The sequence below is a fragment of the Pteropus medius genome, unplaced genomic scaffold (genome assembly GCF_902729225.1).
Source record: "Pteropus medius unplaced genomic scaffold, Ma_sr-lr_union100, whole genome shotgun sequence".
Lineage (NCBI taxonomy): Eukaryota > Metazoa > Chordata > Mammalia > Chiroptera > Pteropodidae > Pteropus > Pteropus medius.
Window position 1 is genome coordinate 4,582,348 of NW_024350923.1, and position 12,427 is coordinate 4,594,774.

At 59.0% G+C, this 12,427-nt stretch overlaps 1 protein-coding gene across 6 annotated transcripts in view; it reads left to right on the forward strand.

Annotated features, from left to right (window-relative positions):
- Positions 1-12,427, forward strand: part of PC (pyruvate carboxylase) — a 93,162-nt gene that overhangs the window by 62,493 nt on the left and 18,242 nt on the right. For all 6 annotated transcript variants that reach the window (XM_039840748.1, XM_039840743.1, XM_039840749.1 and 3 more), the window contains 7 exons: positions 8,580-8,715; positions 8,857-9,041; positions 9,278-9,443; positions 9,569-9,714; positions 9,827-9,944; positions 10,251-10,402; positions 11,897-12,015. In XM_039840748.1, the coding sequence (XP_039696682.1) occupies positions 8,580-8,715; positions 8,857-9,041; positions 9,278-9,443; positions 9,569-9,714; positions 9,827-9,944; positions 10,251-10,402; positions 11,897-12,015 (1,022 nt within the window). The remainder of the gene's footprint in view (positions 1-8,579; positions 8,716-8,856; positions 9,042-9,277; positions 9,444-9,568; positions 9,715-9,826; positions 9,945-10,250; positions 10,403-11,896; positions 12,016-12,427) is intronic.

Genomic DNA, 12,427 nt, shown 5'->3' on the forward strand with positions numbered 1-12,427 from the left:
GCATATTAGAGTATCCTGACCCCAAGGTCCACAGTGTCCCATTGAAACATGTGAAAACATTAAACGCTCCTTCCCAAGGACACAGACATTACCTCAAGGAGAGCCCTCATAAGCAAGAGGACAGTGGGATGCGGCAAGGACAATGACCGGGTTGTGCCGATGGCAAATGGCTGCCCCAAGGAGGGTATTTGAGCCAGCCGTGGAGGTGGGGGTGTCCAGAAAGGCCTTCGTGAGTCTGAAAGGGTGTGGAGAAGTTGGGGCGAGTGGCCTTCCAAACACTGCGAGCCTTGCCCGGATGGGCAGGTACCTGGGCAGGCGTGTGCGGGTCGGCAGTAGCGCTCCTTTTGCACCAGGGGGCAGTGTTCGCCCTGAAAGTCTTCCTGCCCCCAAACGGGGCTGGGACTGGGCAGCGCCTGGGATGACAGCCAGCCCTCTCTTTGTCCCCTGCAGGCCCTGGTCAGCCCTCACTAGCCTCCTTTCTCTGAGCCGCCTCCATCCCCCCGTCCTCAGCCCACGCAGTGCCAATCGTCACAGCTGTCGCTGTCCCACTCTCCCTGCTGTCTTAAATCCAGGTTGCCAGGGGCGATGTGGAGCCACGCTGGCGTGGCTCTCAACCACTGCAGTCGGCTCGGGGGAGAAGCCGCTGGTCTGTGCCCCAGGCCCACGTGCCGTTCCCGCTGAGGGTCTCTTCCTGACTGGTTTCCCACTCGCCCTTCTTCCTTTGTCCTCCCTTCGGCTCCCCCACCCAGAAGTGTCCGCCTCAGTCTGTCCTCTCTGGGCACTTTGATACCCACTGGTGCCGCCCTGAAAGTCAGGCGGTCTTTTCCTTTTGTCCGCCCCCACTGGCTGCCAGCCCTGGGCCCCACTGGACACGTTTAGGACAGTGCAGAGCCGCCTGGAGGGCAGGCGGCCCCTGGAGGGACAGGCCGAGCAGCCCCATCCATCAGAGGCTCACTTCTGCCACAGCATGACGTCCTCTGCCAAAAACTCTTTCTGGTTCTGACCTGTTTTTGCTGGCGGCGGCTGAGGCCGGCTAGGGGCGGGGGCAGGGCCTGGTGGGGGTGGCGAGAAGGAGATGCGGGAGGTAGATGAATAGGAGCCTCGTTCGTTATTTTGGAGATTCCTAGGGCCCGCTTCTGACCCGCTCTCCTTTCTCCCCTCTGGCTCTCCAGCACACCTGAGGCGACCTGCCGAGGGGCTCGTTCTGGACCGTGGGCCTCCAAAGTGGGCGTATGGGCCGGCCTTCTTGAAGCAGGGCGCCGGCTTATCGCTTTCCCCGTGCCTCCTGCCCACAGCTGCCCTCCGAGGCTCGGGGGATGCCATGTGAGAGCAGGGACAGTCAGGGTGGAAGCAATACAAGTACTCGAAGGAACATTCCAGGGCCCAACCCCACCCTGACCCCAGCCAGGCTGCTCTGGCCGAGAGTATGTCCACCCTGAACATATTGTCTGGACCAAAACTCAGACGGTGCTGTCCTGACAGTGGAATTTTGTGTTGCTCCTAGTTACAAGATGCCGCCTGGAGATGTCGTTAAGATCTGAAGTAGTGGGATCTCGCGTGCCATTTTGATGAGTTATTGGACAAATTGAAACTGCCCTAGCTTATCAGGCCACACGATTGCGAGCACTGTCAGCCTGCTCTCTGTGGGAGGTGGCGGCTGCCGCCGGAGTCCCTGCTGGAGTTCAGGCCAGTGACACAGTTTTTATCAGGAGTGGGGTTTTTGTTTTTTTGTTTTGCAATTGCCTGTCACGCGGTGTTTCTGTTGAAAGCCACAACTTATTCCTTTAGTTGAGTGATGGCTCCATATGCCTTAATGGGTCAGAGCTTCTGCTGTGGACGGAGGCAGACAAACTGGGCTCAAATCTGGCCTTGCTAGGTGACCTTGGGTGTCACTTAACCCCACCATGCCTGCTTCCTTATCCGTATGATAAAAGCGTGAGGGTTACCTGAGTTAGTACCTATAGAACATTCTATGAGTAGCTGCGTGCCTTATAAAAAGTAGAGGCTCTGCCAGGTGTGCCAGTCACCGCTGTCCCCACCTGCTGGCACCGGCCCATGTCGGAGGAGCTCGGCGAGTGCTGGATGCTGTAGAAGCAGCCTGAGCAGATCATCAGGACCAGGGTGGATGATACCGAGACCTCATCCCCGCCTCGCTCCCCAGGGTGTTGCAGGCACCCTCCCGACTACACTGTCATCTTCCCTTCTGGAAGGAGAACACTGTGCGTATCGATCCACTGCTGGAGGAGAAAATCGACGCCGAAGACAAGTAGACGCTGTGCAGTCATGCCCAGAGGTGGGGGCAGGCGGTCCGCACACTCCCTGCTTCCGTCTCGCTCCTGCGGGCAAGGCGTTGTTTACACGTCCCAAGTGAGGCAAAGCCATCTCATTCTCTGTCTCTAATGCACAACCTGAGGCCAAGGGAAGAGATCTGTCAGCTGGCATTTGCAAAAAATAGCAAATGGGCGTCTCCGGGACTGTCAGCTCTCTGTCAGAAAGGAAACCGGGGTGAGAATCTTTGGGCGATGGTGGTTGCTTTTTCCTTACTCGTCATTGTCCCCACCGCCACCCAGGGATCAGAAAGGGACACTTTTGCTCATGCGCACCACCAGCACCGAGCCAGGCACTGCGGTGCCCGAGTCGGGTAAGCCGAGGCTCGCTGCGTCTGGGGGCATGAAGGGGCCTTTCCCACCGGGGAGATGCAGACACGGCGAGTGCGTCCTGGCTGGAGAGCGGCCGTGCTTGCTCAGGGGCTGCAGTTCCCCCGGACAGCTGATGCGACAGGACACGAGGGTGTCCTAGATGCCCAGTTTGGTTACTGAGGCCGTCGGAGTTTTTAAAGGAAGATTCTCAGCCAAACCATCAGTGACCTTGAGGACCTCTTGGTTACCACCCACCGACTAAAAACGCAAAAAGCAGGGCACGGGGTGGCCCCACGTGGCAGCCCGGCCCCTGCCCGCACCTTCTCCCGGGACTGGCACCATCTGCTGTTCTCAACCTCAGTGTGAGGGGGACAAGCCTGTCACCTAGAACAGTGCCCAAGGGAAGGCCAGCACTACAGAGGCTGTTTTTGGAAAAGTGCCACTGAGGAGGAGCTGTCACTCAGGTCGCTTCAGTATGCCAGGGCTTGGTCTTGGGCAGGGCTCCTGTTTCATGCCAGAGACAGCCCCTCTAGCGGCGTTTCGGGAAGGGGCTTTGGTGCCCTCTGCCCCCACCTCAGGTGTTCTGCTTCTCCTGGCAGGTTTCTCCAGGTGCCTCCAACCGCATGGCTTCCCGCCTCTGCCACCCTGAGTGCCGCTGAGGGGCCCCTCATCCCTCCAGCTTTGGGGAATGAATGGGGCAAGATTTAGGGAGCAGTGGGACTTTCCTCCCTCTGGCCCATCCACAACCCCTAAACAACACACACACACACGCACGCATGCACGCACTTCGCAAAGGTCCTGCTTCCAGTACGAGAGGGTTCTGTGAAGAGGTCCACATCTGTCCTGCAGGTTTTGTCCCAACTGAAGCTGACTCTGGAAAGGCCCAAGGAAGCATCAGGCAGCTGAACCGTCTGGTTTCAGGTCTGGGAGGGCAGTGGGGTTTGACCAGGCTAGGTTAACTAACTTTGAGAAGGGTGGGGACGTTCTGGGGATGAGGTGGTATTTTTATTCATCTTTGTGTCCCCAGGTCCCAAGCCTGGCATGGGGGAGGAGGTTTGTGTGTGACAGCTGAGAACTGAACTGCAGGGGTGTGTTTACGCTCTGAGGGGCAGTGTGACCTGTGTCCTCTGTCACCCACTAGAGCCCCTCCTGACCAGCCCCTCCGGGCCCCACTCTGCCCGCTGGCTGATGTTTCTGTGCCTTTAACCTCAGTGGCAGCAGGACATCTACTGTCCCTTGCCTCCCACTTGTGTCCTGCCTCAGACACTCCCCTCATAGCACAGGGCTGGGAATCATCTGCTGCCTGCATGGCCAACCTCCCTGCCTGGCCCCTGGGCCCCAGAGCGGGGAGAGGCCACCCCTTCCCCTGATTTCAACCTTGGCCGCTGCCCAAGCCTCCGGCAGCTTGATGCCCGAGAACTAAGCATTCTGGGGCCAGTGGCTTCAGAGGAGCAGCCAGCTGCCTGAAGTCTCCCTTGGTGGAAGCAGCACTGGGTGCTTGGCTGGTGCAGGGTGAGTCTCGGGGAGGGTGCAGCCCCCATCTCCCATTTGCTCGAGTCAGTTGTGGATCTTCTGTGAGCACAGGCCGCGCTCCATGCTGACCGCTGGTCCCAAGAGGCCCACTGAGTGCCCGGCTCTGGCCAGTGAGGCGGGGTGGGGGTGAGTTCACATATGGAGGGGCACAGCTGTGTCAGGGTGGGGCTCTCCTCTTGTTCCCTGCACCCATCTGGGAGGAAAGGCTGGTCGGAGGATAGAGCAGCTCAGGGTACACAGCTCGGTGATACCTGGATGACCCGCCAAGGTTGGGGGGGGTGGTACCCTATTTTACAGATGAGGTGAGGCCTCAGGTGCCCAGAGCCCACAGCTGGGGGAGGTGGAGCTGGGGGCTGGCCCAGGCCCACCGACTCTAGCTGCGGGCGGCCGCCCTCCGCCCCACTGTCCCTGTGCTCTGACGTCGGCCTGGAAGCCGAGACCTCGCCCCTTCTCTCACCTTTGCCCGGCCGCTCCTGCACCCCAGGTCTGGACTGCTCAGGTCACAAGTCAGGCCCGCTTTCTTTCCTCCGCACAGGGTACAGGGTCCCATTTTAGAATCCGTTCTAGGGTTGGAGTCTTAGAATGGTGAGGACCCGGCCAAGGGGTAGAACTATTCCGAAGGCTCTTCTTAGGTTTTGCAGAAGTTTTCCAGAGAGCCGCCGACGTCCAGAAAGCGCCCCTGGGTCTGTCCCTGGTCGGCCTTTCCAGCCCTGAATTTGATCGTTTACAACACTGCTGCTAATCTAATAGGCAAAAGTGGCACTTCACCGTTCTCTCTTGGCCGTGACGATTCCCGGTGCGGTTAACCCGTTCACGGTTTATTGGCCACTCGTATTTATCGTTCTGTTGCTGTGGTGTCCTGGAGGAGCTCTTTGCCGCTTCTCGTCTTGACCCTATGTGGTAGTTTGCGCTCTTTCTGCTCGGCCCCTTCTGCCGGCCCCGTCCAGCTGCAGATCCCGCCTGCCGCCCTGAGCGGAGGAGGCGCTTGGCGCCCAGGACGAGGACGAGGACGAGATCTGCGCCCACACCTGCCCTCTGGTGTGTGTGCCGGCGACCGCCGGGCCGGCCAGCTCCCAGCTGCTCCTCAGGGACAGGCTTCCCCTCCCCGCGGGCAGGTCATCCTGAGCAGAGCTCAGAGGGTTAGGACGCTGCTGGTCGCTCTGTGTGGAAGGGTGGCATCAGGGTGACAGTGGCAGTTCCGTGGACTCGAAGGAGCGGAGGTTGGCTGTTTGCCACCCTGAGCGCCTAGCAGAGCTCTGGCACCTGCCGTGAGCAGGGACTGCTCCTCCATCGGCGTCTGGAGAGCGGGACGGCTTTTTTCACTTTTTATTTGGAAATAATTTCAGACTTACGGGAAAGTTGCAAAAGCAGCACAAAGAATTCCCTCACCCCAGTTCCCACGGTGCCGTTTACCAGATCTGTTTCATTATTCCGTTTTCCCCGAACCATTTGAGTTGCAGACATGAGATCCCTAAACCCCTAAACACTTAAGTATTTTTCCTAAGAACGAAGATATTCTCTAACGCAACCGCAGCGTAGCTGTCACAATTGGACACTGGCATCGACACAGACCTTATTAACACTTGTCGGTTGTCCCCCTAATGTCCTTTACCGCAGCAGACACTGAAGGCCCAATCCGGGGTGGCCCACGCAGTCCGTCATACGTCTCTTCAGTGTCCTTTAACCTGGGACTGTTTTGTTTTTCATGACTTTTGACATGTTTGAAAAGTATGGGCCAGTTATTTCGCTTGGCCTCGATCGGGGGGCACGTGACATCCATGCTAGGGGTGATAACCGGGATCCCTGGCTTACCGTGGTACCTGCCAGGTCTGTCCACTTTGTAATGAGTAAGGGCAGCGTCCCTCATTTGAGGAGATGACCCCACGCTCAGCAAGGCAGACCCCACGTTCGGGCAGCTGGCGTGACCGGGCACCGCCTCCGGGTCCAGGGCTCGGCTCGTCTCAAGCAGTGGTGCCGGCTCAGCCCCACTCCGCTTCTCAGTGGCTCACGGCTCCCCTGAGCACTCGCTTTCGCCGCCGTGGACGTGGTGCTTCCTGGCTGCCCCGCTTCTCTGGGTCGGCCCCTCATTTTCCTTCGTTGGCTCGCGCTCCTGGTCCAAACCCAGCTCTGGTGGCCCGAAGGTGCCCACCCGCCTCTCGAGTCTGTTCTCTCCTCTCTGACCTACTCCCGGCCCATGGCCTCACCATCTGTTAGCCAACCATCCCCAGGGTTTCTGCCAGCTCTGACCTCTTCTGGGGGCTCCGCCCCACTCCCAGCGGGGGCTGGTTTTCTCGGCTCTCCTGCCACAGGGAAGGGCACCCCACCTTCCCATGCCGGATTCTTCCTTTCCCTTTACGACGCTGGTCTCTCAGCGAACCTGCCTGTCGTAACCCAAACGCCTCCCCAGTTTTGCCTGTCCCCCATGGCTCCCACCCAGGTCAGAGGCACCATGTCTCTTGTCTCAGCCTGCACATAGCCCCAAACACACCCCGTCTTTCTGCCCTCCCCGCTCTCCAATCCAGAGATCTTTCCAGACCTGAAGCAGGTTACGCCCACCTCCTCCACCCCACCGCTTAGAGGAAAACAGAGAGGAGGCCCTGCCTGCACCTCAGCCTTGGCGGCCCTGCCCCCAGCCCTGGGCCCTGGATCTTGAACACACCCAGACTGCGCTTCCCTCACGGCAGGGGCTCCTTCTACCCGGACACTTTCCCTCGGATCTGTGCGGGGCTCCCGCGCCTGGAGCTCCCACTTAGCTTAGCTGCCCACTCTCGCGCCCCTCCTCAGAGAGGCCCGCTTCCGACTTAGCACCTGTGCTGCTCAAGCGAGCACGAGGCTGCGTTCATACCCAGCCCCAGCGAGCGTCCCTAGCCCCAGCCAGGTGATTCACAAATGGCACCTGTTGACGAGCCGTTTTTCTCTTACCTTCGAGGCACTAATCGTGATCTGGAAGGACCTCGTTTCCGTCTTGTGTTTTTTCCTTTCCTCCTCCCCTTTCTCTAGCTCCCATACCTGGCGGGAGAGGGAGGCCTTTTCTGCCTTGCTGCTGCCGTCCTGGCCTCCGATTGAGCCTGGGGCCTGCTGCTCAGCGGGCCTTTCCTTCTCCCTGGTCCGAGACCTTCCCTTCTCCCTGGTCCGAGACCTTCCCTTCTCCCTGGTCCGAGACCTTCCCTCTCTTTCCGTTTCTTCTGTTTCTTTCCTAATTTCTTCTCTTTTCTTTCCATTTGGTCTTCATGTCCCCTCCTTCATCTGTTGGCCATAATACGACACTGGGGTTTTTGCAATATTCATTTTATTTATTGACTACATTCTTATGTTTCTTACTTAAATGATTGAGTCAAGCATTTTAAACGTTAAGAACTGGATCACGCGGTTAGCTAGAGCAAGGCACTGGGGAGGGGCTGACGCCACGGCTGCTGTAGACAGCTGCGCGACTTCGAATGACTCTTCGTAAAGTCCTGGGCCTTGGTTTTCTTCATTTGTAAAACGAGGGGGTGGTTGGCCCCTCAAGATGCTACATTCTAGGATGTAAGTTGCTCTTGGTTGTTTTGTTTTGTTTTTTCTTTTTAATCCTTTTTATTGTGGTAAAGTATATAGAACAGAATTTGCCGTCTTAACCATTTTTAAGTGTACGTTTCTGTGGCCTTAAGTACATTCACATCGTTAGGCATTTATCACCACAACCATCTCCAAAACTTCTTCATCTTCCCAAACTGAAACTCTGTCCCCATTAAACACCCGCTCCCCCTTCCCCAGCCCCTGGCACTACCACCTACTGTCGTGTCTCTGAGTCTGAGGACTTGAGGGCCGTCCTGTGAGTGGAATCATGCAGTGTTTCCCTTCTGTGACTGGCCTGCTTCACCGGCCCTCAGTCGATTTTCATCACTAATTTATTCAGTAGGCAGGAAGGTTTCTGCTGCTGTTTGAAGAAACGTGTGTTTTAACTGAGTGGGGGCTTCTCCCTGAGAGAGCACGCGGAGGTGGGTTCGCTGGCTCATTGCCACCCTCGTTGTACAGCCAGACAGAACCTTGAGGGAGGGACGTACATGGGTCAGTGTGGTATGGGGAGTTCTGAAGCCTGGGCTGCTGTGGCCGGCAGAGGGCATCGCAGGGGACACTGACGATAGGCACACCCTGGTCACGCAGGGCCTCCGGCTGGCCTCTGAAATGCTCTGAGAACCTGGAACGTTGTCTGCATTATGGTGGGTGTTAGAGTGTTAGGGTGAGCTTGGGCTCCATTGGTTCTGAATTGGCACCCCTCCATATGGCCAGTCAGCCCCCCAGGGAATGAGGAGGGCGATGCTGCAGGCTTTCATGGGGGACTCCCGGGGGCCTGGGGCAGGACCCTTACTCTTTCTGGGACCCCCTGTGCTGAGGCAGCTCTAACCTGGCTCTGACTTCCCTCCCTAGATGCTGAAGTTTCGAACAGTCTGTGGGGGCCTGAAGCTCCTGGGCATCCGCCGAAGCTCCGCTGCCCCCGCCACCTCCCCAAATGTCCGGCGCCTGGAGTACAAGCCCATCAAGAAAGTCATGGTGGCCAACAGAGGTGAGCACCCTGGGGCCAGCGACAGGAGCCGCGCGTCCAGCCCCAGCCTTAGCTTTCCTCCTCCGCCCCAGCTCCCCGCCATGCCATCTACTCGTAGGACCCAGGAGTCTAACTTCTCATTCCACTGACCCCCACCCCCAGGCGAGATCGCCATCCGCGTGTTCCGAGCCTGCACGGAGCTTGGCATCCGCACGGTGGCCGTCTACTCGGAGCAGGACACGGGCCAGATGCACCGGCAGAAAGCAGACGAAGCCTACCTCATCGGCCGCGGCCTCGCCCCGGTGCAGGCCTATCTCCACATCCCAGACATCATCAAGGTGGCCACGGTGAGCCAGGCCAGGCCAGGCCAGGGGCCTCCGGACGACTGGCACTGGGTGCCATGCCTTCCCGTGCTGTGTCCGGCCCCCACAGCCGGCAGTGCCTGTGAGGGATGGGTGGATGGACAGGTGGACAGACAGACGAACGGACAGATGGACAGACGGATGAAGCAAGTGAGGTAGGGGAGACACAAGAGCCACAGGGTTTGGTTGAGGCCCCTGTGACACGCCTCTCCTGCCCCCAGGAGAACGGCGTGGATGCGGTGCACCCCGGCTACGGGTTCCTGTCAGAGCGCGCAGACTTCGCCCAAGCCTGCCAGGACGCCGGCGTCCGGTTCATCGGGCCGAGCCCAGAGGTGGTCCGCAAGATGGGCGATAAGGTGGAGGCCCGTGCCATCGCCATCGCTGCAGGTGAACGTGGCGGGCTGGCCTCGAGGGCGCGCAGCTCCTCAAGGGGCCATCCAGGGAGGGGGCTGGAGGGTTTTGGTGGGGATTCCAGCCTGTGACAAAGACCCCACGTGCCTGCCTGCCACCAGGTGTTCCCGTGGTCCCTGGCACAGACGCCCCCATCACTTCCCTGCAGGAGGCCCACGAGTTCTCTAACACCTACGGCTTCCCCATCATCTTCAAGGCCGCCTATGGGGGCGGGGGGCGTGGCATGAGGGTCGTGCACAGCTATGAGGTAAGCAGGAGCCAGGACTGCGAGGCCACCGCAGAGCAGACCCTGAGGTCTGGGAGCGGTTGGGAGTCACGCCGAGGGGTCCATTGTCTGCTTGGCCTTTACCTGCCCCCAGGAGCTGGAGGAGAACTACACCCGGGCCTACTCGGAGGCCTTGGCCGCCTTCGGGAATGGGGCGCTGTTTGTGGAGAAGTTCATTGAGAAGCCGCGTCACATCGAGGTGCAGATTCTGGGTGAGTGGGGTGCTCCCTGGCCACAGCACGAGGCAGGACCCAGCAGGACCCGACCTTTCTCGCAGTGGCTGGCCTTTGGGACAGTTCCAGGAGCTGTCCCTCAAGAACATCCTCCCCAGGAAGGCGGGCTGTGGGAGCTGGGCTGGTCAGGGCCCCACGGCCTCCTCAGGTGGGCCATTTCTCCCCGTGACTCCCCCACTGCTGGGAGCAGGCACGGCTGGCCACACGGCTGTGTGGTGGTTGTCAGGCGTTTAGGAGGTGTTTAGATTCCAGGAGAAACTAAGCCCAGTTTACCTCCCGCCCCAGGGGACCAGTACGGGAACATTCTGCACCTGTATGAGCGAGATTGTTCCATCCAGCGGCGGCACCAGAAGGTGGTTGAGATTGCCCCCGCTTTCCACCTGGACCCCCACCTTCGGACCCGGCTCACCAGCGACTCTGTCAAACTCGCTAAGCAGGTGAAGGGCAGGGCTCTCGGGGAGAGAGTCTCCCATGCAGAGACGAGGAGCCTGTTCTGCAGGCTTGCTCCAAGCTCCTGCCGGTGTGGCCTCACGGCCGGTGGACACTGGGGCCCAGATGTGGGTGTCAGCTGGGCCGTAGGGAGGCCCAGGGGGCTGGCTCTGGCAGGGGAGGAGAAGGGACATGTTGGAGAACAGAGGGCTGACGAGGTGTCCTTGGGATCCTTGCCATGAGACAGCAGAGGCGCCAGGCCCAGCGGCTGAGCCTGGAGTCCAGAAAGGCAGGGAAGAGGATGGGAAAGAGGCCGCTGGCCAGTCCCTGAGCACCTTCTGCACGGGCCGAGCTTCTGCATGGCACCAACTAATCGGAACCAAAGGAATGAGATGCGGTGGATTCTGTCAAGATTAAGAAGCATTTTGAGGCATTTCCTCCTCACTCATTCTTACTTGTCTCCTACATCTCATTTATCACAACCCTGCCCTCCTAACGTCTGCCTTCTGCCAGTGCACACGGAGGCGGGAGACGGCGGCCGGCTCCCCAGCAGTGACCTGCCCCTGACCGGGCTCAGGAGAGCACCGTCTGTGGCCAGGCCTCCCCCGCAGGGGGCCTGCTCGCTGTTCTTCTGGGCCTTCCTGACCTCACCCCCTGTGAGAGTCCAGGCATCCTGCCCTCACCTCTGCCCGCCCCTCCCAGCACCCCTAGTGAGACGTCTTTTCAGATCTGTCCCCAGCCCCCGGGTCAGCCCTTGGTCCTGCTCTCCTTTCAGGGCTGTGCTCCCCCAGACTTCTCAGGCAGTGGGGCCCAGAAGAGATGACAGCAGATGGCTCTGTCACCTTCCTCAACCTGAAAGCCAGGGTTGGGGCTCTGCACGGAGGCTTCAGCGACAGTTAATATGAGGCGTTGGTTAGGATCTAATTTAGAGTTGAGATTTTGGTTATTTCATATGAGGGATGGTCTTACCTTGAGTTTGGCCTTATTTATTAGCTTATCGTTTATTGTCTCATTCCAGAACAGATGTGAGAGAGCGGACTGAAGTCTAGCTTATGGTTTTGGTTGGACTAGAGCGAAACTGGAATTAGGGCTGAATTTCGAGTTAGAATCATCATCCGTTGGCTCCTCTCAAATGGCATGTCTTTTGTTAGTGGCCAGAGGCGATGACGCAGGAGAGTAGAGGTGACTTTCTGAAGACTCTCTAAGAATAAGTGTCCAGAAGGGGCCTGGGTCCGTGTGGGGGGGACCTGCGCCAGACACGAGGAGGCCTCGGGAGCGCGGAGGTTCCGACAGCTTGCGCAGACGCGCTGGGCGCAGCCATATGAGGCTCCCGATGCGGTCCTGGGGAGACGTGCGTTCTGTGCGTTCTGGGCGCTTTGCCCCCGGTGGGCGGGCCCGGTGGGCTTCCTGCCGTCTGTTCTTTTATGGAACCGACCGGCAGGCAAGGCCGTCCCTGACTGGCTCCCATCATCACTACGTCCTGCTTATGGGGCCGCCCGCAGGTGGGCTACGAGAACGCCGGCACCGTGGAGTTCCTGGTGGATAAGCATGGCAAGCACTACTTCATCGAGGTCAACTCCCGTCTGCAGGTGGAGCACACCGTCACCGAGGAGATCACCGAGTGAGCATGCGCTGGGAAGGGGCGCCCTCCCGGCTTTGTGTGAAACCCTCTCAGTGGCTCCTGGGGAGGTCGGCTCACTCTCCATGTGGTAGAAAGCAGTTAGGGATCCAGTTACTTTTTATAAAAATTATTATGAAAGCATTACATAGATATTGTAAGTATTAGTCTAAAGGAGCAAATAAAAAACGACCCAGGGCCCCTCCCTCAGAACTGGGTGCTGAGGAGGCTCCCGGCCCTGCCCTGCGCTGTAGGTCACAGCCACACGGGAGGAAGGTGCCGGTCACCGCTTTTTAGATGAGGAAACCAAGGCTCAGAGACGTTAAGAGAGTTGCCCAAGGTCACACAGCTGGGGCTGGAACCCAAGCCTCTCTCCAGCCCTCTGCTGTTTTGCCTCAGCCCCCTCGAGATCTTT